Here is a 27,923-nt window from a genome sequence, read left to right on the forward strand (position 1 = left end):
AATAATTAAAATTATTAAAATGTTATCACATACAGTCAAAAGCCTGAGAGAAGTAGGTCTTGATCTGGCATTGAAAAAGGCCTCATCAGAGACATCACTCATTGGGGCCATCACTGAAAAGTCTTCCTCTTTTTTGCTACCTTCCAAGCCTCTCCAGGAAGAGGCAACCTGAGGAGAGTGTTTGATTTGGGTCTGTTCTAAGTAAGATTAAATGTGGGACCTACCTTTAATAATAGGGACCCCCCAAGTATTGTTGGATGGTACCTTTCACCCTATCATATTGGCTATGCTCTGTAGCGCTAATTCGTTCATTCATTCATTCATTCATTCATTCATTCATTAGCTTTCTATGCCCCCTAACTGGCAAATGCCCTCAAAGCAACTGGCAATCGTAAAATCAAATCAAAACAACAGCATGGCAACATCAAAAACCCAACAGTGATAAAAATGCCAAAATCACATCATTTCAGCCCAACGTCACCTGCAAGTCCACATGTTCCCCGCCTCTGCCGTACACACAGAGATGTTGGAGAAACTCGCCACAGGTCCAAACATTCAGATTTCTACGGTCTGGACCTGAAGCAGAACTTTTTCTGAGTCACACAGAGGCTGCAGACTGGCAGGAGGATTTTTCATCTTGTGGGGGAATTAGGTGCTAATTTACATTGCTGGTAATTTACAGTATATGAGCTGGAATGTATTGCAATAGATATGTATAAAAAAGAAGATCTGATTCTGTCAATGAACCAAAAAGGGAACAAAAGACACCTGACAATTCATGAAGCACAGATGGAACGGAATTAAAATCTGGGACACGCACCCTAAACAAAGGGATGGATAGCTTAGCTTTCTTGGGGGTGCCTGAAGCATATGTTACAGTTAAGTACCCAAGTTAATCCAGTGTACTTTAAAAATTACTGTTTGACATCTGTTCTTTCCTAACTCTGCTGTTTCTCTTGCCTTGGCAGTTGACAAGTTGGTGGTCAAGATGTATGGGGCTCAAGAAGCAGGTGAATTTCCTGAGATGAGGAAAACAGTCCATCAAAAGCTCTCTGTTAATCTCATGGATCAGGCTATTGGCCACCTTCGCCCCTATAGGGGATGAAGGAAGAGGCCATCTCTAAACAGGAAGACGTTTTCCTGATCTCTCCCACACCGTGTGGTCCCATTCTCTTTTCTTCAAACGACACATCCCCAGCCCTACGTTTGCCCTTATCAGAAATCATGTCACACTTTTCCAAAGGCTCCTATATGTTATTTATATGAATATAAAATAAAGCATTTAAAAATGCTGGTTTTGAACCTGTATTTACCTATTTCTGTGGCTGCTGCAAGAATTATGTCCTCCATTTCCTGCTAGGGAAAGAATTCTTGAACCTGTAAAATGTGGAGCTGTTCGGATCTTCAGTCTGGTGTAGGAAAAGAGGAGACAACTCGGGCGTTGTCCCTGGCAGCTCTCCTCGGTCTTCACTGTGGATTTCATCAACCTTCGTTGACTCCCTAGGGTTGATGGGAATTTTGGAGGGCTTCCATTCATAGGGTCGCCATAAGTCAGAGATGGTTTGACAGCACAAAACAACAACAACCCTGCAATGTCTGCAAGGACAAACACCAAAGAAGTTTGCTACTGGACCTTACCTCTGCCTGAGCCAGGGAACTCCCAGATCTTACAACTGGAGTCATCGGCATAGTCCCCAAAAGAGCCACAGTACCTCCCTGCCTGCATAGCCATACAGCAAGCTAGCACATGGAGCAAGCTTTGCTAAGCTAGAAAGGCTCAGTACTGCAGCTGGATGGGAGACCACATGTGGAAGTAGAGCAAGGGGTTGGACTCAATGGCCTTTTGTTGTTGTTTGATCTCAAAATCATGTCCTTCATGACCCCACGGACAGCATTCCTCCAGGCTCTCCTGTCCTCCACCATCCCTCGGAGTCCACCCAAGCCCACACCCACTGCCCTAGTGGCTCCATCCAGCCACCTCAACCTCTGCCTTCCCTTTCTCCTTTGGCCTTCAATGATTCCCAGCATCAGAATCTTCTCCAATGAGTATTTCCTTCTCATTAGGTGGTCAAAGAATTTGGGCTTCAGCTTCAGTCCAGGATTGTTCAGTCCAGAACAGCCAGATTGATTTCCTTTAGGATTGACTGGTTTGATCTCCTTGCAGTCCAAGGGACTCTCCGGCATCTTCTCCAACACCACAATTCAAAAGTGTCAATTCTTCGGTGCTCAGCATCCTTATGGTCCAACTCTCACAGCCATACATTACAACTGGGAAAACCCCTTAAGACCCCTTCTAACTCTACTTCTATTCCATCCTCTTCTGCAGACACTTCCAATGGGGCCTGTGAAGGTTCCCCAACACGAGCGCCATGGGCACCCAAAAATTGTTTTTATATTTTGGCCGGTTGTTAAAAAAACATCCACATGGACTTGTGTGATGTGCCCACAACTTTCTCACACTGATGCGTAGGTTTCAAGAAACGCAGACCAAATATCCAAATACATCTCCAATTCAAGTTGGCACCTCTTTATGCCACCTGTTCTTGTACCAAAAGCTTTGTAAGGTCCTCAGTCCATTGCGTGATTGGAGGTGTTTCTCCTTCCACTGTTAAAATATCTGCCTTTTGGCTTTCCAAAGGTCACAGAGGCCCATTTCCCCTTCCATTTGCCAATTGCCATGAAACAGGCACACAATTAAAAGAATGCGCCCCATCAATGAATAGTAAAGATTGTACCAATAGAAAATGTATCTGTATAATAACCTCCCAAATTAAAGCAATGACTGGAGATAGCCAAAACATACACGTAAAGGAAGATGAATTGTTCTGCACTGACAGAGGAATTAAACAAAACCCCTTATTATGATGTATTTATTAGGTGTTTTATATTGTAAGCTGTCCAGAGACAAACCATAATGGACAAGTTAGAAATACCCTAATCAATAAATAAAATAAAGAGAAGTTGTTGTGTCTGACAGACACAAAAGAGGAGTTTTTGCTGAACGTGACTCTGTGATCCGCAGGTGCAAGTAACAGACGCCAGAGTAGTGGCTCGTGCTAAGCCTTTGTGGTCGTGCCCACTGCAGTTTCTCAAATCCCCAAATGTGCTCGCAGTTTGAAAAGGGTTGCCTCTACCTGAATAAGACTCCAAACCGGGGTCATGAGGTCTTCCCTCCCCAGCCAGGCAGATTCTCCAGCACTTCTTGTAAGCATCTTTATTCTACAAAGAAGACTCGAAACATGCACAAGTCTCTGAGCATACACAAAGTGAGATGTTGAACCCTCTCTGCCCCCCTTTACCCAAAACTCTACTTATGAACCCTTCAGGGACTTTCTCTGAAAGGAGGGGCCCTGTGGGGGCACGCCTGCGTTCTGCACTCTGAGCCCCCATTTCGGCCAGCCTGCAGCTGTGACGATGGGCCCTTGGGTCCTGGAGTTCTCCATCCAAGAGACGACCCATTTCCCAATCCCCTACCTCCAGATGTTGTTCGTTTTCTTCCTCATTCCCATGGGAGGGTGGTCTGGGCCCCATGGCTGTCCTTGAACTAATCTCATTTTGAGCAGACACAGACGAACTGAGAAACGGGCTGCAGCGGGAGGGCTGCCCATTACAGCAACCATTCCATTATCAGAGTCTGAGCTCTTAGCCCTGTCTGGGTCAGCCAGCTCCCCATCATTCCCAGACTCGGAGCTATCAATCCCACCCAAACTCAGCTTCTCGTCAAGGCCTGAAATTGTAAACTGCAGCAATTAAACCAAATAGCTCTGTTTTTAGTACTAAAACTTAATGAGAAGGAAGGACAGAGAAACGTTGGAATTGGTGTAATGTTTATTTGCAGTGGCAAGAGGGAAAAGAGGAAATGAAAAGGGATGCAAGGAGGGGAGCATGTTGGAAAACAACGTTAGGCAAAGAAATAGCAAACGTTCAGTCAACCTGCCATTGACCTGAGTCTTCCAAGCAGGCAGGACCCAAATGGCAGCCTTGGTGAGCTTCACAAGGCCAAACCAAGGCAGAGAACTGAATGAAAAGGAAAAAATGGCTCTAGCCAGCCACCCATCCCTGGTAGTATATCCAAAAGATTTTCAGAAAAGTCAGCAGAGCTGTCCTCTGACCTTGTGACTAAAAATGCATGAGTCCTGTTGGATAAGGGCAAAGGCCCATCCACACTGCCTATGAAAAGCAAACCAGACAGGAACACAAAAGCACCCTACCTCCCATGTTCCCCAACAGCTGATATCCATAGATATGCTACCTCTGCCGCTGCAGGTGGTCCATAGCCATGAGGTCTAGAAGCTTGTTCTTCATTTAAGATCAAATGCACTGGCAGGGGAGGGGGAGATTTGGAGATGCCCCAAGATAAGGGCAATTATTTGAGAACACAATAGATTATTGTGCATTAGAAAAACTGCATGATAAACAGCATATATGTATGATAAACAGCATATTGGTTGCACACAATGACGCTACTTGAGCTAGTGTAACTTTGGAAGCTGCCTTACTATAAAGGCACTTGATGAGACGGGCTGATCAAAGCGAAGTTCAACAGGGGCAGCCTTCCATTCCCACAGGGGCAGCCAGCTGTCCTCAGGATCCCATAAGCAAGAGATGAGCAGATGAACGCAACTTGACTCTTGCATCAGCTAGGGGTGCATAGGCATACCGCTTTAGGTACTGGAGGCACCATACAGCCATGAGAACTAGCCCCTTATTTAAAAGCAGGAGGTTATTGTTGTTGATGTTATTCTTTTACCTGTTTTAATAGGTTTTAATATGTTGTTACTTGTAAGCCACCTAGGAAGGCCTTTGTCAGTTAAAGGTGGCATATGAATGAATGAATGAATGAATGAATGAATGGACATGCTGGATCAGAGAGAGATCCATCCAGTCCAGCAAAGCAGGTGCGCACAGGAAATCCACAAGCAAGACAGCAGTGCAACAGCACCCTCCCACCCAACTTCCCCCACCCTACTTCCCCATATACACGTGGCTTCTGATTCCATGAGGACTAGTGCCTTTCTGAAGCGCGTTAGAAGAGCTCTGCAGCATCAGACCAGGCTTCTGCTCAAACTGTGGCCACCGGGCTGCGCCTGGGACGCCCATACGCACGACCTGAGTGCAACTGCGCCCTCCCGCCCATGTTCCCCAGCAACTAGCACACAGAGGAGGTTCACAACAGCACCAGAAGAAATAGCTACTAAAAGTGGTTACAACTGGCAGCCTGCCCGGCCAGCCTGTCCTTCCTCGCCCCCTTCTCTCTCCCCCCCCACTTCTCCCCCCCCGCCCCCCTTCCTCTGCACAGGCTTAGCTTGGCACTCTAAGCTCCGAGCCCTGCCTTGGGAGGAAAGGGTTAAGCAGAAGGAGCTGCCCTTCCTAGAGAGGCCCGCCGGGAGGTGGGAAAGGCGCTCCCCCCTCGCCCCCCACTTCCAAGCGGAAGCGCGAGCCGGGGCTGGGGGCGCCTGGAGGCGGTGAGCGTGCGGGGCCGCGGGGGGGGGGCGTCTCCAAGAGAGGCCGGGAGGGAAAGGAGCACCGGGAAGGGGGGCAGGAAAGGGGAGAGGAGCCCCCCCCGGGCCGGGCTTTGCTTCTACCCTGACCCCGCAGGCCTGGCCTGCTTCCCTTGTCCCTCCTCCAGACGCCTCTGCAGCCTGGAGAGTGGGGTCGGGGGGGGGGCGGCCCCCCACTCAGGCCGCCCTCGATCCGGGCGGGCACCACCGCCCCTCGCTTTCTTCCAGGGTCTCGACGGGGCTTTTCATCCATTGCAGCTTTTCTCCTGAGCGTCAGCGCTGCAGTGGGATCAGCAGCCCCCTTGCCGCGAGAGGCACCAGCATCCCCTGCACCCCTTTCTGGCTCTCCTGCAAGGGTGAGGCTTAGGGTGAGGCTGAGGGTGAGGGTCTGAAGGGGGCTGTTCACCAGTCGTGACAGAGCTCCAAGCAAGCACAGGACTGGAAGCAGCGGGTGAAAAGCGGGGAAGAAGGCGGACTGGTGTTGGGACCATTCCCAGGGGGGAAGAGGCTCAGCATTCGTGGGGCAGGGTTCCTCCAAGGCGATGGCTTCTGTCTTCCTTCAGAGGGTGGAGAGACGCCCCTGTGCCAGCGATGCTTTTTTGGCACCTTGCATTGCAGAGCCTGGGTTAAGCAGAGGTTGAACTAAGGGAGAAGGTTCATGGCTTGGGGGGCTCTTGAACCCTCAGCTCTCACTTGTTCCCAGGTGGCCAGGAGCCCCTTCTATCAGCTTAGCCTGATTTTCCAGCCACGTTCCTACTTGGATGAGCGGAGCGGAGCCACAGTTATCCATGCTCTGGTTACCTCTCATGTGGATTACCATAATGCGCTCTCCGTGGGGCTGCCTTTGAAGACATCCGGGCTCTTCAAATAATCCAAAACAGAGCAGCACAGTTACTAACTAAGACCGGCTCTAGAGAATACATCACACCGGTCCTCCACCAGTTGCATTGCTGCCTGTCATTGCCTGGGCCCAGTTCGAAGTGCTCACACTAAACATATAAAGCTTTAAACGGACCAGGAATGCCTGTCTCCATATACCCCTATCGGACCACTCAGGTCACTCCTTTGCAAACCCTCCCCATATGACGTGAAGGGGGATTAGCGAGGAAAAGGGCCTTCTCGGTTGTCATACCTCACCTTTGCAATTCCCTTCCAAGGCAGGTGCGACTGGCACCCGCTTTACCTTGCCTTTGGCACCAAGTTAAGCCCTTTTTATTTAGTATTTTAGGTTATGTTTATTGGTCTTGCTGCTGTTTTCTTGTTTATACTGTGTTTAACCTCCTGTTGTATTATATTGTATTTTTAATCTATTATGTTTTATGGTTTTGGTTATTATACTCATTTATTTTTACCTGCATTTTCTATTTTTACCTGCATTTATTGTTTATGATTGCACTGTCAGTTGCCTAGAGCGCCTTCTGGCTACAGAGCAGCATACAAATGCAACAAATAAATAAATAGGGGTATCTTTAGGAGACGGGACCCTTTAAGCACACAGAGACTACAGCATCTGTAGATTACAGATGTGTACTTCTTTTTTCCTTTTGCTCCAGTCCCTGTTGATAAGATGGTGGGTCCTTTCTCTCTGAGGCATTTATTTATTTATTACATTTCTATACCAGCCAACAACCGAACCTCTTCGGGAGGTTTACACAATCCTTAAAGACAAATAATAAAAATCCAGTAAAAATGTTAGAAAATTTAAAAAGTTTAAAACAGCTAAAACTGATGATAAAGACAAACCATACCAAGAATAATTTAAAAAGAGTGACTCTGCAACACCTGGATGTCTTTAAATGCCTCATCACACAGTGCCATCTTAACCTGGGCCAAATGGATGACATGGTTAGTGTGAGGCTGGCCTGGGCAGGGGTGTCGTTCTAAAGTTAAGGGGCCAGCACAGAGAAGACCATTCCTGTGGCTGCCTTCTGCGCCTCCCTTGGAGGTGGCACTCAGAGGAAGGCCCTAGATGTTGACCATAGTGTCTGGGCAGAGTGTGGCCGGGAGAGGCGTGTCAGCAAGTATTGTGGTCCTGAGCCATGTAAGGCATTCACAAATGTAGGACAGGTGCAAACTGCTAATTTAAATGTGCATAGAATTTGGATCAATGTATGAGACAACCAGCATCTTTTCTTCCCCTGCATTTCTATTTTTAAGCAAAGGTCAGGCCAACATGAAGATGAGCATTTCCTTCTGTCTGTTAACATTGTTAACATGTTTCCTTCTCTTCAACCAGACAGAAGCTTGGCACACCACTTTTTAAAATAAATGGCTCTTTGTGAGTCACCTGGAGATACAACCATGGAGGCCCGAGATGACACGAGCTTCAAACTAGAGAAGTCTCCAGGGAGACGAAGAGAAGCCCCACATGTGCTCCAAGCAGGGAGTATTGCAGAATTTCTCAGGAGACCAGGAGAAGAGGTAAAACAAGAACCGGATGAGTGGGAAAGTCAGTGGCAGGAGTTCCTGAAGACCGTGGAGTCTGCTCATTTCCACTGGGGAAGCCCACCCATGTCTGAGGAGCCTGTAATCTGGGACGACGCCAAGGCCTTCCTGGCCTCCTTCGAGCAGGTGGCTGAGGCCTGCCGGTGGCCCAAGGAGGAGTGGGCGGCCCGGCTCCTGCCAGCCCTCAGCGGAGAAGCTGAGCAGGCCTTTCACAGTCTGGATGCCCGAGACAAAGAGGATTATGGGAAAGTGAAGGCGGCCATCTTGCGCGGGGACGCCCTGAGCAGGGAGAAGGTTCGCCAGCACTTCCGGCGCTTCTGCTACCAGGAGGCCGAGGGGCCGCGAGTGGCTTACGTCCGGCTCCAGGAGCTGTGCTGCCGATGGCTGAAGGCCGAGCGGCACTCCAAGGAGCAGATCCTGGAGCAGCTGATCCTGGAGCAGCTGCTGACCATCCTGCCCTCCCCGATCCAGAGCTGGGTCCGGGAGCGTGGCCCGGAGACCTGCGCGCAGGCCGTGGCCCTGGCTGAGGACTTCCTTGTGAGGCAGGACTCGAACCAGCGACAGGCCGACCAGGTGAGACGGCATCACTGGCTGGGTCAGACAGAGCCTGAGCTGGCCTTCCATTCATAAGTCAGCCTGGTGCCCCACAGTAGGGCTGGACTACAACTCCCAGCATCCCCCAGGACAGCAAGAGCCAAAGCCTGGGCAGTGTCCTTGGCCAAGGACTTCCCCTTGAGGCAGGAAGTAGACTGGAGAAGAGAATGCCAGGTGAGGCCATGTGGTTCCCATTCTGGTGATTCAATGCTGAGAGACCTCCCATGCCCGATGGTGCTCTCTGCTGCACCATGCCATTGCCGTTGCTCTTAAGTTGACCCTTTTGGCATTTAGGCCCTGTCATCTCCACCCACCACTAAGATGTGGCCCCCAAAAGCTTCTCCAAAATGGAACTTGGCCCTCGGACCAAGAAGAGGTGCAGCACTCCTAGTCCAGCCCTCCCACAACTAGGGGTGGGGGAATCCGGTCTGGAGCTGGGAATCCATAGGATTTGCCGCCAGCTGGACTGCTCTGTTGCAGCCCCACGTCTGAGTTCCTGATGAAAATCCCCACCACTTGCAGGGCATGTGCCAAGAACCAGACCACACTGGCTGCGGAAGCAGCGCCCCTCTTCCAGCCATTTGTGCAGCTGCAGCTGATGCAGAGGAAGGTTCCCATCGCACAGCCTTCATTCTGCAAGCATGCGCGTGCCTCCTGTCAGTTCAATTTGCTTTACTAACCAGGCCAAGCACAGGAGGAAGCCTGCAGAATCCTGGAGGGACAGGCTCCGGTGAGGTCCGTCCTGGTTCCGCCCAGGATTTTCGCTTTCCGTGAGGTGGACCCTCTCTGCTGTTGCAGGTGACGTTGGAGGAGGAGGCAGGGTGTTGCCCCGTGGTCGACCCGACTTTGCCCGGTGCCGAAGGGAGGCAGCTCTGCGTGGGAACCAAGCAAGAAGACAGCCACCTGGAGACTGCCCTGCTGGGTAAGGGGAAGGTGCATTTTTGTGCCTGAGATCTTGGACTCTCTGAAGTGCCTTGCTTGGTGGCCGGTGCATTGCTGAGGCCGGGCCATGCAGCCTCGGCCCCAAGTCTCTTTCCCCGGGACCCAGATCCATTCCTGGCCACCTAGAGTCAGTGCTGGGGAGGAGAAGGCTGGGCACAGACTGGAATTTCCCTAACTCCACAGCTCTAGCATTCCCTCCCTGCAGTAACAGACTCACCAGTACATCTTGATAAATGTCTTTATTTTACACAAGTCTCTGAGCATACACAGAGCAAAAGATGGACCCTCTCCTGCCCCCTTCACCCAAAGCTTTGCTTAAGAGTCCTTCTGTGCCTGTCTCAGGAGGGGAGGGAGGAGCGCTGTGGAACCGGGCACGCCTGCGTTCCTCCCTCTGCGATCCGAACTGGGCCACTCTACAACTGTGTCAGTGGACTTTTGGGTCCACTTCCTTAAAGGCTGCAGTACTTCGTGCCAGAGACTCCCCATCTTTAAATCTCCCCCCTTGCAATGCTGCTGCTCTTCCTCGTTCCCAAGGGTGGGTTGACTGGGCCCCTCGGCTGCCATTGAACTAATCTCTCCCACAGCAGGTAAAGGCAAGTACCCAGGGGAGCTGCGTCCATTTCAGCAGCCTTCTCCTTATCGGAGCCTGAGCTATCCGCCCTGCCCGGACCGGCCCGCTCCCCTCTGTACAGCTCACCCGCCAAGTCTGAGCTGCCAGTCCCACCAAAATGGTCAGCTTCTCATATGCACCTGGGAATCCTGCCAGGACGCATGTGCACAGCACTAGCTGTTTGCCCTCCCGGAACTCCCTGCTTTTGCCTCTCCAGGGTCTCCTCAAGACCCCGGAAGGTGCAGCCCGCACGGTCCATTCCTTGCTGACTTGGAGTGAGTGGGCTGGGAGCTTGTCCTTTCAAGACTTCGCTCGACATCCCATTTATTCATTTGCTTATTGGTTTCATTTCTGAAGCTCTCTGGGCAGTTCACACCAATTAATCCACGTGCAAAAGATACAATCAAAATACAAATATAATAAAGCACAGCCTAAAATTCCAATATACAAAAAGAGAAAACTGTTTGACTGTTTAAAGTTATTATATGCCATCCCAATACTAAAAGTCTCTGGATGGCTTTCAAAAAAAACCCATTTAGTTTAGCATCTAAAAGATTTTAAAGAACACTAGATCTCATGAAAGCATAGAATTCCACCTTCAATTGTTTAATCCCTCTTTTCAAATACCATTATTCCCTTTATCTCCTGTCTTCAACTCTGCAGTGGTGAAACTTCTATAGCCAAAATGGTGGTACTCATGTGCAAGAGAGAGGTATCACTAGCCTTGGGGGAATGCCAAAGTTTGCCGATCTGCTGAACAGTTAAAAAAATAAAAAACCCTAAGGGAAAAATAACCTGCAAAACAGCCCCATGAGCTGCAGCGAGGGGTCTTGCCAGTGGTGGCCCCACAGTCTTCCAGACGAGGCCCATCAGATGCCAACATTGTTATCTTTTCAGCATCTTCTTCTCTGGCATTTGGCAGCATATGATGAGGTCTTTCATCAGGTCCTGAATGTTTCTCTTATGCTTTATATAAAATTGTTTTTAGATCCATGTCTGTCTCTTTATGCACTGGATATGTTTATGTTTCTCTATCTATGGTTTTTAAGTGAGCATTTTCACCTGAGTCTGCTGCCCAGAGAGCTTTGGCTATCAAGGAGTATAGAAATATAAGTCATGAAATGTTGAGGACTGAACACAAAATTTTGAGTACGCGTGCATGTTGGGCGGCAGAATGGAAAAGCGGGTGGTGATGAGAGGAATCAGAATGGAGAGAACAAAAGTACAATTTAATTGTTAACAATATTTACTTATTTATCTGGCCAGGGCGACTTCTTTTCTTTTATAACTTTTCTTTTATAGCTTCTTTTATATCATTTATATTTTTTATTTATTTATTTTTATTAATTTTAATTTTATATTGTTGTTTTTGTATTGTATTGTATTGTGTTGTAGGCCGCCCCAAGGCTTCGGCAAGGGGCGGCATGGAAATGTTCTAATAATAATAATAATAATAATAATAATAATAATAATAATTTGCAGCATCTTTTTTGGTTCCGACCCACTTAGTCCAGAACAAAGCCCTCTGTGATCTCTCACTAGGATACCAAGAGTGGATGGAGCTGGGTGGAGAGGAGGACTATCTGCCTGATGATTCAGAAGTGGTGGGGGCACCCACAGTCGAAGAGACATTTTCCCAGGAACGCAGCAAGGAAAGCCCTCCAGCATGTCAGAAGAAGGCCGTGAGCCAACAGGAAGAGTACCCAGCGGAGGAAGAGGATGGGTCCATACCTAGTGCAAGCCATAGCGAAACAGGAACCGATGCTGGTAAGAGGCCAACACCAACAGTGCTTATGGAAAAAGAAAGCGAGGGACCTGGAGACCAAGTCCCACCAGGAAAGGCTGCCACGAGACTTCTGGTTTTTAAATTTTTTTCCTGTGGGGGGACCGTCTTGAATGCTTGGACGGGGGGGAATTCTTCCTGCAGAAAGCTAACTTTACACGAACCCTTGCAGCAGACGGCAGAACTGATGGGCCACAGAGGCAGCGTTACTGATCCGCTAGGGGAGGTGCGCCGAATCTTTCAGTCAGCATGCCAAATTTCCAAGAGGCCATCTGCCCCACCGCTCTGCTCCACATGGGCACGCGCTGAAATAAAGGTAGAGGGGCTTTCATGAGCTCTGTTGAATCTGATCCCCCAAGATGAGCTGCCCCTTTGCCCAAATCTGCTTCTTCCCTTCCTGCAGCTTCTGTTTTGACTTTTGCTTTACTTTCCTGAAATCAGATGCTCTCGTTTCCTCTACCCAGCCAAATCGGGTGTCCCTCAGAGACAGGGTCCTTTAAAGATGCACACATGCATACTCTCACACACAGAGACCTTAGAACACATGTCAAGAAACACGCAAATTGGTGCATTTTTTAAATCCTGCAGACCTGAGCCCTGGATTTTTCTGGTACCTATCACTGCCCCCACTTTCCATTGCCGCCCTTCACAAAATGGATCCATAAAATAAACAGATTGCGCATGAGAGAATTGCGCATGTGTTCCTTCATGCAGAAGGATTAAGACACAGAAAATAACTCTCTTTTCATCAGGGTTGTCTGCTTCTTTCTCTAATCCTGCTTTCTCACATTCTGGTGTCTCTTCCCTTTTTATGTTAAGGATGGACTGAACTTTCAAATAATCAGAAGTTGAGCCTGAGCTGTGGGGAAAAGACTGGAGGGAGCAAAGCACCTTCCTTCTTTTACGTTTTGGGAAGGGGTGGTTTTGACGGGGGCGGGAGGGGAGCTCCATAAAACTGTTCTGCCAGTGGCAGTAGTCCATTTTTGGGATCCAGAGACACTACACACACCTGCGGACCAAGAGGAAGGCCAGGATCTCTTCTCACTCATCCCTGAGTGTAGGACATGGCATCACACCAGATTTAGGCTAGACACCAGGAAAAACTTCCAGAGTGACAGAGCAATACAACAGTGGAAGCAGTTGCCTGGAGAGGCCATGGGCTCTCCCACACTGGAGACATTCAAGGCAAACTGGACAGCCATCTGGTGCGATGGTGTGACTTGGCATCCTGCTACAGCAGGGGGTCCACTGAATCTATGATTCTGTGATTGATTATTACCGACATTTACATTCCACTCCATAGCCAGAGCTCTCCAGATGGTTTAAACTCAGTGTTACAGTAAAACAACTTTAAAGCTTTGCAGGTATAACCTATGCAAACAGAAAGATGGAGGGAGTTACTTATTATAAACAACCGACATGTACAGGTGTAACACGCAGGCCCTTGGGTTTTTGGTACCCACCCACTCTTCCTCCAAAATGCATTAGCTCAAAGAAGCTCCACAAGCAGAAAATTTCCTCCTGCCACCATGCCCCCAAATTTCAGGGTTAAATTAGGCTTCCTGGGAGTTGAGGGGCAGACCCAGAGTGCAATGCAGTCCCCTGCCAATTTCCCACTGTTGTTATAAATGTTTTGACTTCTGTGACTTCTTTCTCACAAATCCAGAAGATTGAGCGTCTGATTATCAGAACAGGGGATCATATAATTGAAAGATCCCATAAATGGGGTGGGGCGGGGGGACAGAAAACAGACATAATCTATCACACTAATATCTCTTCACCTGCACTAAGAAGCAGCCGTTCTTAGTAGAAAACAGGAGAGTAGTGTGCTGTTAGAAATTTTCCATTGGAAGAGTTTTGAATAAGATTTGGAAGGCATAACCTTTTACAGTTTCTTTGTTCTAATTACATGAGCCACTGCATAAAACCATAAAATTGAAGCAAATTTGTTATTTGTTCAGGACATATATGTTTGTTTGCAACAAAGAATCCTTGTTGCCCTTCTCTAGGCATAGATTGCAATGGTGACGTTTTAAAATTGCTTTCCAGAAGTGATGTGGCGCTGTGCACAACTTTGCTGTATCCTGTTATATATGTTCTTTTGTATTTATCTGTGCATATTTTCCCCGCAGGGTGGTTATTCTGACCTTTGTGTGTAAAGGATTATAAAAGCATGAGCTTATTTTTCTTTATTAATGCATGTATATCTCACCTTTTTCCTCTTCTAAATACCTCAAACTGGCTTACCCAGCCTCTTTCTTCCTCCACCACCATTTTACCTTGGAGGGAGGGATAATTTGGGGAGGGAGAAGCCAAACTGGGTGTGTTTTTTAGGGGAAGAGGGAAAATGAGGATTGTGGGGTAGCGGGGAGGAAAAGACAACCTGAAGGGAAAACAGGGCATGTGGGTTGTTGTGGGAGACATTTAATTAATTGGGGGGGGGGGCAGATTGTCAGGCTGTGATTGTAGATAGAGTTCTTAAAGTGCTTGCTAAGAAGAGGACATAATCCTGTTCTTACTCAGTTTCATTCTGTCTGAGGTGCTTATTCAATTTCTTATTTATTTATTCCAGCAAATAATACACAGGAGAGCAAACATGAGCAGGATCCATATAGGATATCATCAGAAAGAACTGGCCCTGAGGAACTGAAAGGGAACATTTGTCATCCAGATAGATTAGAAATGCAGGAGGGAAAGAGAAGAGAGAATCCCCTTCTTTGTCCAAGTGAGGATTTCAGTGAGATTCCAACCCAACAAAGAAAGCTAGCAGAAAAGAGAAGGAACCAGTGCTTCAATGCACCTTGGCAGTGCCATGCTGAGGAACCCACTGGAGAAAGTTTCCATCAGAGCAGAAACCTTCCTGAAAGTCAAGTGCTCCACAAAGGAGAGAAGCCATACAAATGCTTGGAGTGTGGAAAGTGCTTCAAGCAGAAGAGAAGTCTTACTACACATCAGAGAATGCATACAGGGGAAAAGCCATATCAGTGCTTGGAGTGTGGAAAGAGCTTCAACCATGCCTCAAGCCTCACGTCACACAGAAGGATCCACACAGGGGAGAGACCATACAAGTGTTCTGACTGTGGGAAAAGCTTCTGTCAGATCGCCAGCCTTAGTTCTCATCAAAGAACCCACACCAAGGAGAGACCATTCAGCTGCTCTGAATGTAACAAAAGCTTTTGTAGTCAATCAGATCTGATTAAACACAAGAGAATCCACACAGGGGAGAAACCATATAATTGCCTGGTGTGTGGAAAGATATTCTGTCAGAGGATACACCTTCTTAAACATCAGATGATTCATACAGGAGAGAAACCATTCATCTGCTCAGACTGCGGCAAAAGGTTTACTTACAAATCAAGACTGACTCGCCATCAAAGGATCCACACTGGGGAGAAACCATACAAATGCTTGGAGTGTGAAAAGAGCTTCAATCGGAATACAAACCTCGCTTCCCATAAATTAATTCACATGAGGGACAAACCGCGATATGGCTGCTCTGACTGTGAGGATAGCTTCTCTCACCAGTCAAGGCTTCTTCAGCATCAAAGAATCATGCATGGGAAGAAATCCTATAAATGCTTAGTGTGCGAGAAGAACTTTGGCCGGAGAAAAGATCTTACTTCACATCAACGTATCCATGTGGATCATATCAGTGTCCAGATTGTCCCCAGACCTTTTCTGATCAGCCAGTCTTCTGGGAAACATAAGATAACAGACACAGAAGAGAAACGATACACATAGAAATGAAACTGTTTGGCCACTTTGAACTTGTCTTTAGTTGTAAAGGCGTTGCTCTGTTTTCAGTGGTGGATCTTGCCAGGACTGGGGCGGTTGGTGGGAAGCGCAACCCAGGAAAGTAAAACTTAAAGGGAAGGACCAGAACACTGATGATGTAGAAACCAAAAGCTTAGCCAAACTCTAATGACTGGCTAAGAGATTGGGAAGGTGAGCTAGAAGAGCATGTACAAGTGAGGCCAGCAAATGTGGGGAAAGGAGAGGAAGCAACCAGAAGATGGCAGGAAAGAGAACAACAGAAGGGTTCAGAGAGGAAAGATGGTGTGCTGTGAAGGACTGGAATAAACCGAAACAAGTGGTGTTCTCATGGAATCATAGAACAGCAGAATTGGAAGGGGCCAAGAAGCGCATCGGGTCCAACCCCCTGCTTGTTGCAGGACACCGATTTATACCACTCAGATGCTGTTCTTGCTGCGTCTTGGCTAAAAAAGGGAAATGTTGTAGACCAGGGGGCAGAATTTCAGAGGCAGATCTTAGGGGTAGATCTACCCCTTCGGGGCTCCTTCTCTCCTTGCTCCCCCCTCCCCCCCATGCTCCAGGGTGATGAGGGCCTGCGAGCAAGATGCCTCGGTGGAGCCCCTTCTCAGCAAAGAGGCCGCTTTCTCACCTCCCTTCTCCCCAGATGTTTCTGGCCATCTCCCTCTTGCTCCTCACCAGTGCTGTCATGCTCGCATCCAAAGCCCAGATGTTCTTCGTGACAGTCTCCACAGCTACATCCTCCAAGAAGAGTCCCAGAATTGTAGCTCTGTTGAGCCCTGTCAACACATCAGTTCTAGGAGCCTCACCGGGAGCAGGCCTTGGATGATGGAACTGGGCTAGGGTCCCATTCAAGACCCAGGCAGCTCCAGCATCCTCTGCATTACAACGAGGAACATCCATTCATTGCTAGACGAGTCCGTCACGCGTGCACACGCAGACCCAGACACCAAAGCTCACAGTTAACCCTAGAAAGAACAAAGGCGTCTGAGAGAGTCGCAGACAGACGACTGGGTGTGGGTCCTTGAAAGGAATCTAGCCAGGCTGAGTCCGGGCTAGGCTTTCTGCAGTTTTTTTCCCCTGTCCAAAAGCTGAAATGCCCCCCTAGGGCATAGTTACTGGCACTTAAAGGCTTTAAGACACAATCCCCTTGTTATTTTGATTCTATCCCATTTGCCTTTGGACCAGTCCACAGAAATAACCTTCCATAATGGAAATCAGCTCTCAGATTGAAAAGTTTCCATACCCCTAGTCAGTCAGTCAGTCAGTCAGTCAGTCTGTCTGTCTGTCTGTCTGTCTGTCTGTCTATTTATTTATTTGGGATATTTCTAGCCCGTCCAATCACTTTCATCTCTGGACAGCTCACAGCAAAATCTATAAATACAGTGACATAAATGAATAACATACATACCCCAAACAATAATAAATAGATATCCCACAACTGAAATAAATAATTATTAAAATAAATTAAATAGATTAAACTAATTATAGTAATAATTAAAATCTATTAGCATTAAAATATCAGGTGAATAAAAAGGGTGAATAGACCAAAACCAGGTATACACTAACAGCAACAAACTAATTCAGAGGGTCTGGACCTTCCAGCCCACCCAGATGCGAATTCTACCACCATGCCTGCTCTGGCAATGTTGTTACGGACCTCATCCTGTCCCCTTCAACATCAGCAACATGTCACTTGCTCATCTTCCCATGTGAACTATGTCCTCTTCCATCAGCCACCCCCTTTTCCATTTTGGAGCAAGGAAAAGGCCTGTCCTCTACAGAAAGGAATCAATGCTTGCCACTCAGTCTGCAGAAGCCATTGGGAATGGTTTCCAAGAGGCCACTGTAGCAAAGAAACTTCAAAAGGTGATGAGAGTAAGCGAAGGCTTGATGAGAATTCAACATCGGACCTAAATCAGGCTTTTATCTAACTGCACTTACGCCCGTGGAGAAACAGCCCGTGAAGCTCACAAAGAGTTGGGGAAGCAAAAGGGCCTATGTGTGGGCCCCAGAATCCTGTATTTTTTGGCTGTCTTTTTAATGCAGAGTAAGTCCAAAGCCGATCTTTTAAAAGCTCCCTACTCCGTATACTAGATCCCCAATGGAGATACATGCACATGTGGAGTTTCTGGAGAGAGAACCCTGTAAGAAGGAGGAGAGAAAAATAAGTTTTCTTTGTGTAATTGGATGTTCATAAATAAAACATTTGCTGTTTTCCTAAACTGGATCATTGTTTTCTCTGTGGAATAGCTCACCTAGCTGAGCTGCTGGACTGGGCCATAAAGGTACCTAACAATATAATTTACATGATTGTTACTGTTTTTCAAATCCTTTGATAAAAACTGAATTTTGGGGGGGTTTCTTTGGCTCAGATGCCTTCAAATTCACCCCATTCCTAATGGCCATCTCATTCTACCCAGTATATGCCAGGTTATCTGAAGAAATGCCTCTTCCTGTATATTCCTACCTGGGCCTTAAGATTCTCTTCTGGAGTCCCTCTCAAGGAGCCCATACAATGGAGGTAAGGAGGGTGGTGACTGGAAGAAGGGCCTTCTCAATTGTGGCACCCCATGAATGGAATCAGCTCCCCAAAGGGGTACACCTGGCACCTACCCTTTTTTCTTTCCAGTGCCAGGTGAAAACCTTTTTATTTTCCAGGCATTTTAATAGTTAGGTTTTTAATTTTAATATTGTACTTCCATAGAATCATAGAATAATAGAGCCGGAAAAGTCCAAGAAGGCTATCAGGTCCAATCTCCTGCTGCTGCAAGACACCAATTTACACCATTTCACTCAAATGACTGTCCAGACACTTTCTGAATGCCTCCAGCATTCAACCCACAACCTAACCAGGCAACTGGTTTCATTGGCATATTGCTCTGACAGTGAAGAAACCATTCCTAATATCTAGCCTGAATCTGGGTTGTCACAACTTGAACTGATTATTCCATGCCCTACACTCTGGCATCAGCAAGAAGAGACCTTGTCCTTCCTCTTTGTGACAGTCCTTGCGGTACTTCTAGAGGGATACCATGTCTCTTCTCGAGGCTGAATATGCCCAGTTCCCTCAGTCCCTCACAGGGCAGGGTTTCCAAACCCTGGATCATTTTTGTTGCCCTCCTCCGCACCCTTTCTCATTTTTCTGCATCTTTCTTTAAACTTGGTACCCAGAATGGGATGCAGTGTTACAGATGAGATCTGACTAGTGAGGGGTATGGGGGCACTACTACTTCTCGTGATTTGGAAGTAATACTTCTGCTAATGCTTGCCAAAATAGCATTTGCTCTTTTTGCAGCTGCATCACATTGTTGGCTCATATTTAACCTGCCATCCACAATAACTCCAAGGTCTTTTTCTGTTTTATATTACTGCTGTGCCTATGCCCCAAGATAACTATGGCAGCAGTGGGCTTGTTGTTATATTAGTGATTTTAGTGTGTCTGTTTGTTGTCTTATATATCTATTTTATACTTTCTTGACTTGGTAACTGGCCAGAGAGGGTTTGGGCTACTGGAGGGGATAAAAATGAAATAAATAAATCAGATTTGCATGATCACTGGAGAAAAGAAGCCACTGTGGTAATGATGAGTCTGGTCAATGCATCGGCTGCAGAATAAAAGTCAAGAACAATAAAGACCTCTTTTGATAGCGGCAGCCAATAAGATAGAGAGGTGAGGGCCACTGGAGAGAAGAGAAATCAGGAGTTAAGTTTTTGGTTTCCTTGCATTGCTTCTGCTCCATCTTGCAATGCAGATTACAGTCATCATACAGAAAGGGTTTTGACCATGACCCCTTCAGAACGGGGGACTGTTGAGTTAGAAAAGTACGGAAAAGTCAACACAAACAGCCAGGGCTTAAAACAGCTTGCTTATGAGGAAAGCTTACAAAATCTGGGTCCTCAAGCGTCCAAAAAGAAAAAAAGCCAAATGAGGGAAGATAGGATAGAGGTGCACAGAATTAGGCATGGCATGGAGAAAGTGGATTGGGAGTTTTTTTCCCTCTCCCATAACAGTAGGACCCAAAAGGGTAATCAGTTGAAGCTGATTGGATGGAAATTCAGCATGGATACAAGGAGGACTTTGTCATACAGTGCATAGTTATACTGTGGAATTTGCTTTTACACAAAGCAAGGATGGCCACAAAGCTGGACTTCTTTAAGGGATTAGATCGATTCATGGAAGGTGAGACCATCTATGGCTTCTAGTCCTCATGGATAAGACCATCCATGGCTATTATATTACCTCTGGTAAAATCATCCAGCGTAAGCACCTTCCACTGGAGACCATGGCCAAAATCATCCACACTGTTGCATTCCTGATCACTATGCGTAAGTGTGAAGGCTGGGCCATGAAGAAAGCTGGATGGAAGAAAATGGATGCGTTTGAAACATGGTGCTGGAGGAGAGCTTTGCAAGTGCCCTGGACCGACAGAGAGATGAACGAGTGGATCCTAGAGCAAATCAGGCCAAATCTTTTCCTAGAAGCAAAAATGGCAAAACTGAGGCTGTCAGAATTTGGATACATTCTGAGAAGGCAAAGCTCCCTGGAGAAGACCATCACACTAGGGAGAGTTGGAGGCAGGAGAGGAAGACCAAATACGAGATGGATGGACTCCATCAAGGAGGCCAAATCCTGGAGTTCACAAGAGCTGAGCAAAGCTGCCACCGACAGGACATCTTGGAGATCTTCCATTCATAGCGTCACCCTAAGTCAGAAAGGACTTGCCAGCACATAACAACAAAACTTGCTGGCTGAGATAGACTGGGAGTTGTTGATCATTTTTTCCCCTCTCAACATGCATAGAATTGTGCTTCTCATTTGCAAAGTCCAAGGCTTTTCAGAAGCACCCCTCTGCAAGTCGAGATGAGAGACAAGCCAACAATCCGCTGGTGCAACTTGGGAATTCCTAGCCGCCTTTGCGCACCTACCTTTGTTTCCTTACAGTTACATTTTATCCTCCTCTTCCTTCTTCTCCTTCTTCTGCAACTGGGTAAATCGTCCTGAAAACTTGGCTTGCAGGGCCTGCGGAGAGACTCGACTCCGCGAACCAAGAGAGTCCAAGGGGAATTAGCCTGCGGGGAACCAGCGCCTGCGCCCCTGCGCTGGATGTTCCAAGCCAACAAGGGGTGTGCGCGCATTGCTCGGCCTGCCATGTTTGGGAAGGGTTAAACAGACCGAGCTTCCCTTCCTAGAGAGGGCAGGGCTGGGAGAAAGGGATGCACCGAAGTCGCCGCCGTCCTTTCTCCGCAGGGGGAGGCGGGGGCTTGGCTTTGAATGTCTTTGCAAAGAGATCGCAGAAGAAGCAGGCGGCGGCGTCTCCGCTAAGACGGTGAAGCAAGGGGGGGGCGCAGACGCAGAGAAGGGCGGGTGGGGGGAGATGCTTGACCCCCCCCCAAACTGGGATCCTGCCCTTGCAGATCAGGCGAAGGAGAAAGACCCCTCTGCTCCTGTGTTTGGGGGTGTGGGGAGGTGATCCGTGCGGTTTCCTATTGGGCGGACCGGGAGGGGGGCGCTTTGCGCGCCAGGTGGAGGTGGAGAACTCATCCCGGCGGACTACTGGGCACCTGCGCTGGAGGTCGCTGGATTTGTGGGTTCAAGGAGAAACCGCGACCTCCACCAAAGCAGATCCCACAAGCCTAAAGTCTGCTCACCCTGCCTTTAAATTCTGGGGAACTTGGGAAAAGCCTAAAACCTTTTGGAGAGGTGCGCAGGGGTTCGTGTACTTGCAGCCTGGTGCCGTCCGGAGAATTTTGGACTTCAGCTCCCATCCAGCGGTCAGGCATGCTGGGAGTTGTAGTCCGCAATACTCGAAGGAAGGCTAGGCCCTACAGTCTGAAAGGTGTGGTCTGTTAATCAAGGAAACCGCGGACTCCAATAAACGGGCTTTCCTCGTTGCACGCTTTTCTGCAAAACGTGAATCTTGGAGAATCCTATGCCTGTTTACTCAAGAGACCTAAGCCTGAGTGAGTTCAGCTGGACTTATTCCCAGGCATCTGTGCCTAGGACTGCAGCCAGACAGGCAAAGGCAAAACTCTGAATGTGTTCAGGGTTTGTTCTATGTAGAGGAGAAACATTGAAATTAATGGGACTTAACTGAGCTGTGACTAACTTAAACCTCATTCGTTTCAGTTGTGGTACAGGACTGACAGCATAATACCCTCCTACTTTTCATTCATTCGTTTGTCATTTCATTTCACATTTCTGCAGCACCCAATAGCCAAAGCTCTGGGCAGTTTGCAAAGATTAAAACCTTAAAAAATACAGTACAAAGCCCACATGCAGCATGCAAATATCTAAACAGATAACACAGAAAGGGAGAGACACATGTATCTAAAACCAATTTTAAATGAGCAACAAACAACTGAAGATCACATTTCTTACCTGCTGTCTCCTGAAATTATGTTTTTAACTATATTAACTGGGAACAGAAGAAGCCGTGAAAATATTGTAAGGAAATGCTGACTATCCCATTTTTATTCAGTAGTTAGTTATTTCTATACTGCCTGTAGCCAAAGTGTTCTGGCAAAGGGAGAGTATTATCCAGAAAAGGATTAGTTTGGGGTCATTCTGACCATCCATTTTTCCATTCCTCCCCTCCAGCACCTACTTAGAATAAAACCAATATTTCTTAAAAAATGAAAAATGGTTTCATAGCAACTTTAAAACAAACACATTTTATTCTGGCTTTCATTTTATTTCGTTTGGGAACTAGAAAGGGATTGGGTATTTTAAGATCCCTTCTCGTAAGTGAGCCAGTTCCAAAATAATAAATTCTTTTTTGGTTTTTTGAAAAAGATGACCAGGAAATTCTTCCAGATGGGAAGCTTGGTCTAGCCAGGTGCACACAAAGCAACAAACGGTAAACTTTAAGGTCTAATTGTCAACATAAGTGTTATCAGTGCTTGCAGCTCCTCTTTGTTCCTTTTTTCTTATATTAAATGATGGTCACATGTCTGTTCTTATATGAAGAACATATAAGACATGTATATATGCTGACATGTGATCATAACTTAAAATACTGTCAGATTTAAGGGGCAAAATCAGGGACCAAATTAAGAAAACACTAAAATACTACTTTTTTTTTAAATGCCCTAGCTTGGCTCTGCAAAGAAAGCTGTGTGGAGAACCCTACAAGGGGCCCACCACCAAAAAAGCCACACTCACATTGACAACCTACAAGCCTCACAAGGAAAAATATGACAAGCACTTCCCCAACTGAATGTACATGTACTTACCCAAAGGGCTATTGGTAATAGGATTTTATTCTGATTGGGGCTAAGCCTACCTGTTTTGACCAATTCCCTGTGTAAATAATCTTGTTTTCCCTGCAGGGGCTTCACACGGCTGCTGAGCTCCCCTCGGCTCCTTCTAGGGTTTTGCACACTGCCTCAGGATGAAAACGGAAGAGCAAAACGCAGCACCTTGGAGACGAGGAGAGGCTTCCGGAGGTGCCAGGAAAGGCCCACCTGCCCTCCATCCGTCTGCAGGTTGCAAGCCCAGGGTGGATTTGGTGGGAGGAAGCCAAGCTGGTGAAGCAGTGCATCCTGGGAAGACCGGGGGAAGCCACCGAAGGGCCGCCCCACACCCGGTGAAGGAGGAATCGGAAGAGGGCCTGCTGCACTGCTGGGAAGCCCAGTGGCAGGAGTTCCTGAGGACAGTGGAGTCCCCTCACTCAAGCTGGGAGGCCTCGCCGTTGCCGGAGGAGCCCGCCCCGTGGGATGACGCCAAGGCCTTCCTGGCCTCCTTCGAGCACGTGGCCAAGGCCTGCCGGTGGCCCAAGGAGGAGTGGGCGGCCTGGCTCCTGCCAGCCCTCAGCGGAGAAGCTGAGCAGGCCTTTTGCAGGCTGGAGGCCGGAGACAGGGGGGACTATGGGAAAGTGAAGGCGGCCATCTTGAAAGATGATGTCCTGCGGCGGGAGAAGCAGCGCCAGAACTTCCGGCGGTTCTGCTACCAGGAGGCTGAAGGACCCACGGGGGCCTACAGCCGGCTGCAGGAGTTTTGCCAGGGGTGGCTGCAGGTTGAGCGGCACTCCAAGGAGCAGATCCTGGAGCTGCTGATCCTGGAGCAGTTCCTGGCCATCCTGCCCCCAGGGATCCAGGGCTGGGTGCGGGAACAAGGCCCGGAGACCTGCACCCAGGCTGTGGCCCTGGCTGAGGAGTTTGTGCTGAAGCAGCGAGAGGCCGTCGGCCAGCCTGAAGGCCAGGTGAGGTGCTGGAGCCCGGATTAACAGAAGTGCTTTACATCCAGTGCAGCTGGACACATTTTGTTGCAGTGTTGCAGCGTCCAGCAGAGAAAGCGTCCAAGAGGGGTAGCTGAGGTGGGATGCAGCTGAGTCGTCCCACCTAACACCAGGAGCCAGACCCTGGGAGGCGCTGTGGCAGCCCAGAAGCCCAGAAGTGGCTTTCATAGATAGCATCCACAGGGCTTGATCCAAGTCTCCAAAAGCCAGACAGGTGCCATGGTTCCTTATCTTGGCTTTCATGTCCCCTCTGTGTGGTGGTATCTGACTGCCAAAAGAAGTTCCTTTTTATTTTTTCCTTCCTTTTATTACAATTCTAAACAAAGAAGGATAGATCATCATCATTATTATGAAGTTTGTAATATCCTACATGGGCCTTCCCCAAAATGGGACCGTCTAGGTTTTAGACTACAGCTCCCATAAGCCCCCACCAGTGTGGCTATTGACCAGGGATAATGGGAGATGCAGTTCATAATACCTGCAGGGCACTACCTTGTGGGAAAACTGTCCTAAATGTATTCATTTATTGATTCAATAAATCATTTTGAATCAATAAATTGAACCATTTATTGATTCAATTTATTATCCATGAGGCTCTCTGGGCAGCTTACAACATAATCGATACAGCAATACAATAAAACCTGCAATTACCATAAAACCAAAAATAACAATAAAATCAATAAAGATAGCAATAAAAATAAACAGTTAATAAGAATAAAATAAGGAAAATAAGTTGGAACAAATGAAATGGACACAATGTATTAAACCAAATCAGGTAACGTTAAAGTAAAAAATAGACCTAATTCATACAATTATAAAATGGCAGCAACAATTAATAATATTAAGGCCATTAAAATGACAAAAGCTGCAGATTCACCCACCAAAATAACTGCAGAACAGGAATGTCTTTAGTTGGCATCTAAAAGTATATAAAGATGACATTGATACTAAATACTAAAATTCATACTCTGTGTATGGATCTTCACGTAGCCGAAACAGTACTCCCATGCGCATAAAGGCATGTGTAGGCGCAAGAGCATGCAAAGAGTTGCAGGAAGGCCAAAAATTCTTAGAAAAAATGGGAAAGGACATGGCTGGCTTTTTCTGGCACAGGTTCCATTTGTGTTTACATAAGTTTAAAAGAAGCGGCACCCTGGTTTCTCCCTGTATCTGCCAATGGGACTCCTCTGTACAGCATGGGGGATATCACAAGGCCGTTCCAGCTGCAGTTCTCTTCCACCCAGCTCCGTCCTTCTGTCCTGAAAGATTTTCCCTCTGCTTCTTGCAGGTGGCCTTCGAGGTGGATGCTGCAGGGTCCTCTGAAAGGAGCCAGGCTTTGTCTGAGATCAAGCAGCAGCAGCTGGGCCCAGAAACCAAGCAGAGGGATGGGGAGTCTTTTTTGCTTGGTAAGGAGAGCAAAACATCTTAGGGCCTCATGTTGGATGTTTCCAAGCTCCTCATCGGGCCAATCACTGTATGTTTTCTGCAGACAGCTCAGGGTCTGCTGAACCTTGAATTTCTGGAGCCCTTGATATTCTGGGAGGAGTTTTATTTCCCTGATATTTATTACTAATGCAATTTCTATCACACCTTTTAGCAAAAAAACAATGTTCCAAGACAGCTTACAAAACTAAGAAATACAGCAGCCCCTGCCTGCAGGCTTACAATCTAGAAGTCATGACACAGGAGTAAAATGATTTGGGAGGGAAAAGGAAAAGGGGGTTGGAGTTGCCAGAATTAAGTCTCACAGGGTTGACAAGCCTAGATGTTTTGATTAGTACAAAACATCTAATGAGATTCTGAGATCTTGTATAATAGGATGGCATACAAAAGCTTTTAATTAATAATAAATAAATACATTAGTAGGGGCACTGCCATTTTCAGCCACCTTGCTCAGGCTTCCCTGTTCCTCTGTGCCTTGAGAAAGAGATTTTTCCAATAGTATATAATTATGCCTTATCCTTCCTTGTATTTTGCGGGGGTTATGCCGTGATTAGGGCCATCTGTTTTGCAGAAGGCTCTTGGTGGGGAGGAGAAAAAACTGTCTTGTTGAGCCTGAGATCAATATTTCTCCCTGGTGCTGGAGGAGAAAAAAACCTGGGAAATATTAAGCTAGTAGTCTTAAGCTGTTCAGGGACATCTGTTGCCCATCTCTCCCGTTCCTTAGGCAATCTCAGATCTCTTCAAGCAACATCCAACCAGCTCACCACTTCAGTGTTCTTAGCCAGCCAACTTTTCTGTGAATTTCAACTGATCCCAATACATTGGATATCAGTGCATTTTGCTTTGCATGCCAAGAGAGATTGAGAGAGAGAGAGAGAGACAGAGACAGAGACAGAGAGCGCGAGCGCATAACAACAGCTGCTTGCATTTTTTGGGCTGTTCTTGTGGTTATGGCTTTGGAGAAGTGGGCGTGGGAAACTGCAGACTTTGGATTTAATGAGAGACATTGAGAGCTATTGTGACATAACAGTGAGAGCATTGGACTGAAACCCAGGAAATCTGAGGGTGAGACTGGGTGCCTTTAAATCTAACCTACCTGGCAGGGTTGTTGTGAGGAGAAAATGGAAAGGGAGAATATTATGTTAAAAATCAGGATCAGTGTAATAAATAAACAGTTATTTTCATTGATCAAACGCATTGTTACTCCCACAGTTTTTACTTGGGTTTCACTCTTTATTCCAGCAGGTGAAGTGTGGGAGAGTGAAGATGAGGAGGAATTGCCTGGTATGTCATCAGAAACAGGCCCGCATGAGGCACTGAAAGAGAACTTCTGGAATCAAGAAGGATCTGAAAAGCAAGACGAAATTCACCTAGAGAAGGGAAGCAATAAAATAATTCCTTGCCAGGATGGAGACTTCCATGAAATCATAATTCAAGAAGAGCAAACAGAAAAGAAAAGAAACAAGTGCCTCAGTGCACGCTGGGAAATTCACACAGCAGAGAAACCCAGCAAAAGCTTACCATTTGGGAAGATCTTTAATCAGCACAGAAACATGACTGAATATCAAATGCTCCACTTAGGGGTGAAGCCATACAAATGCTTAGAATGTGGAAAGAGTTTTAGTCAGAGCACACATCTAACTTCACATCAAAGAATTCACACAGGTGAGAGACCATACAGCTGCTCCAGTTGCAGTAAGAGCTTCAATCAGAGCACCAGCCTTATTCAGCATCAAAGAATTCACACAGGCGAGAAACCATACAAGTGTTCTGAGTGTGGGAAGAGTTTCCGTCATAGTACAAGCCTTACATCACATCAAAGAATTCACACAGGGGAGAAACCATATAAATGTTCTGATTGTGGGAAAGGCTTTTGTAACCAATCTGGCCTTATTAACCATAAAACAATTCACACAGGGGAGAGGCCATATAAATGCCTGGAATGCGGAAAAAGTTTTAGTCAGAGCACACACCTTACTTCACATCAAAGAATTCACACAGGAGAGAGACCCTATAAATGCTCAGACTGTAACAAGACCTTTTGTGATCAGTCAGGTCTTGTTAAGCATCAAAGGATTCACACAGGGCAGAAACCATATAAATGTTTGGCATGTGGAAAGAGCTTTAGTCAGAGCACAAATCTTATCAGACATCAGAGAATTCACACAGGAAATGAAGTACCCATATTAACATACTCATAAAGTAGCAGATGGCCCACGGGGCTTAGCAGTTAGTTTCATCAGGCAGGGCCTCTTCAGTGGTTGTTCTTTTATGGAACTCTGTCAGGTTTATGACTCATTTGTGGCTTTAATTGATTGGTTTAATTGTATGTTTTAACTAATTAGTTTTAATGGTCAAAATACTTTCACTGTTTTGTTATTTCACATAAACTGATTAGAGGACTTTTCTGGATTGGAAGGTGGAGTTGAAACTATGTCATAAAACAATTTGGAGTGTGGAAAGTGCCCAGTCAGAAGCTCTTATGTAAATTCACCTGAAAAATTACAGGAAAATAATCCAGATACATAAGTGAAGCTTATGGGGGGGGAGTGAGATCATAGTTTGGTTATTGCCACTGAAATAACTCATACATC

General features: G+C 47.0%; 1 protein-coding gene across 1 annotated transcript; it reads left to right on the forward strand.

Moving 5' to 3' along the window:
- The first annotated feature begins 5,829 nt into the window (after window positions 1–5,829).
- On the forward strand, window positions 5,830–27,568 carry LOC123024217. The gene is made up of 8 exons (XM_044431641.1): window positions 5,830–5,857; window positions 7,738–8,519; window positions 9,339–9,462; window positions 11,635–11,859; window positions 14,448–15,614; window positions 23,135–23,850; window positions 25,175–25,292; window positions 26,572–27,568. Exons 2-8 carry the CDS (start codon window positions 7,770–7,772, stop codon window positions 27,528–27,530), a joined length of 4,059 nt encoding a protein of 1,352 aa, XP_044287576.1. The 5' UTR covers window positions 5,830–5,857; window positions 7,738–7,769; the 3' UTR covers window positions 27,531–27,568.
- The last annotated feature ends 355 nt before the right edge of the window (window positions 27,569–27,923 follow it).

Source organism: Varanus komodoensis, unplaced genomic scaffold (genome assembly GCF_004798865.1).
Source record: "Varanus komodoensis strain SLA01 unplaced genomic scaffold, ASM479886v1 scaffold225, whole genome shotgun sequence".
NCBI lineage: Eukaryota > Metazoa > Chordata > Lepidosauria > Squamata > Varanidae > Varanus > Varanus komodoensis.

What these genes read in the sequence shown, in the direction of transcription:
- LOC123024217 (XM_044431641.1), top strand. Translation starts at nt 7,770, where the DNA reads ATGGCTCTTTGTGAGTCACCTGGAGATACAACCATGGAGGCCCGAGAT. An exon ending in CCTGGAGACTGCCCTGCTGG is followed by an intron (nt 9,463 to 11,634) that starts GTAAGGGGAAGG and finishes ATCTCTCACTAG; the next exon opens with GATACCAAGAGTGGATGGAG. An exon ending in TGGGGAGTCTTTTTTGCTTG is followed by an intron (nt 25,293 to 26,571) that starts GTAAGGAGAGCA and finishes TCTTTATTCCAG; the next exon opens with CAGGTGAAGTGTGGGAGAGT.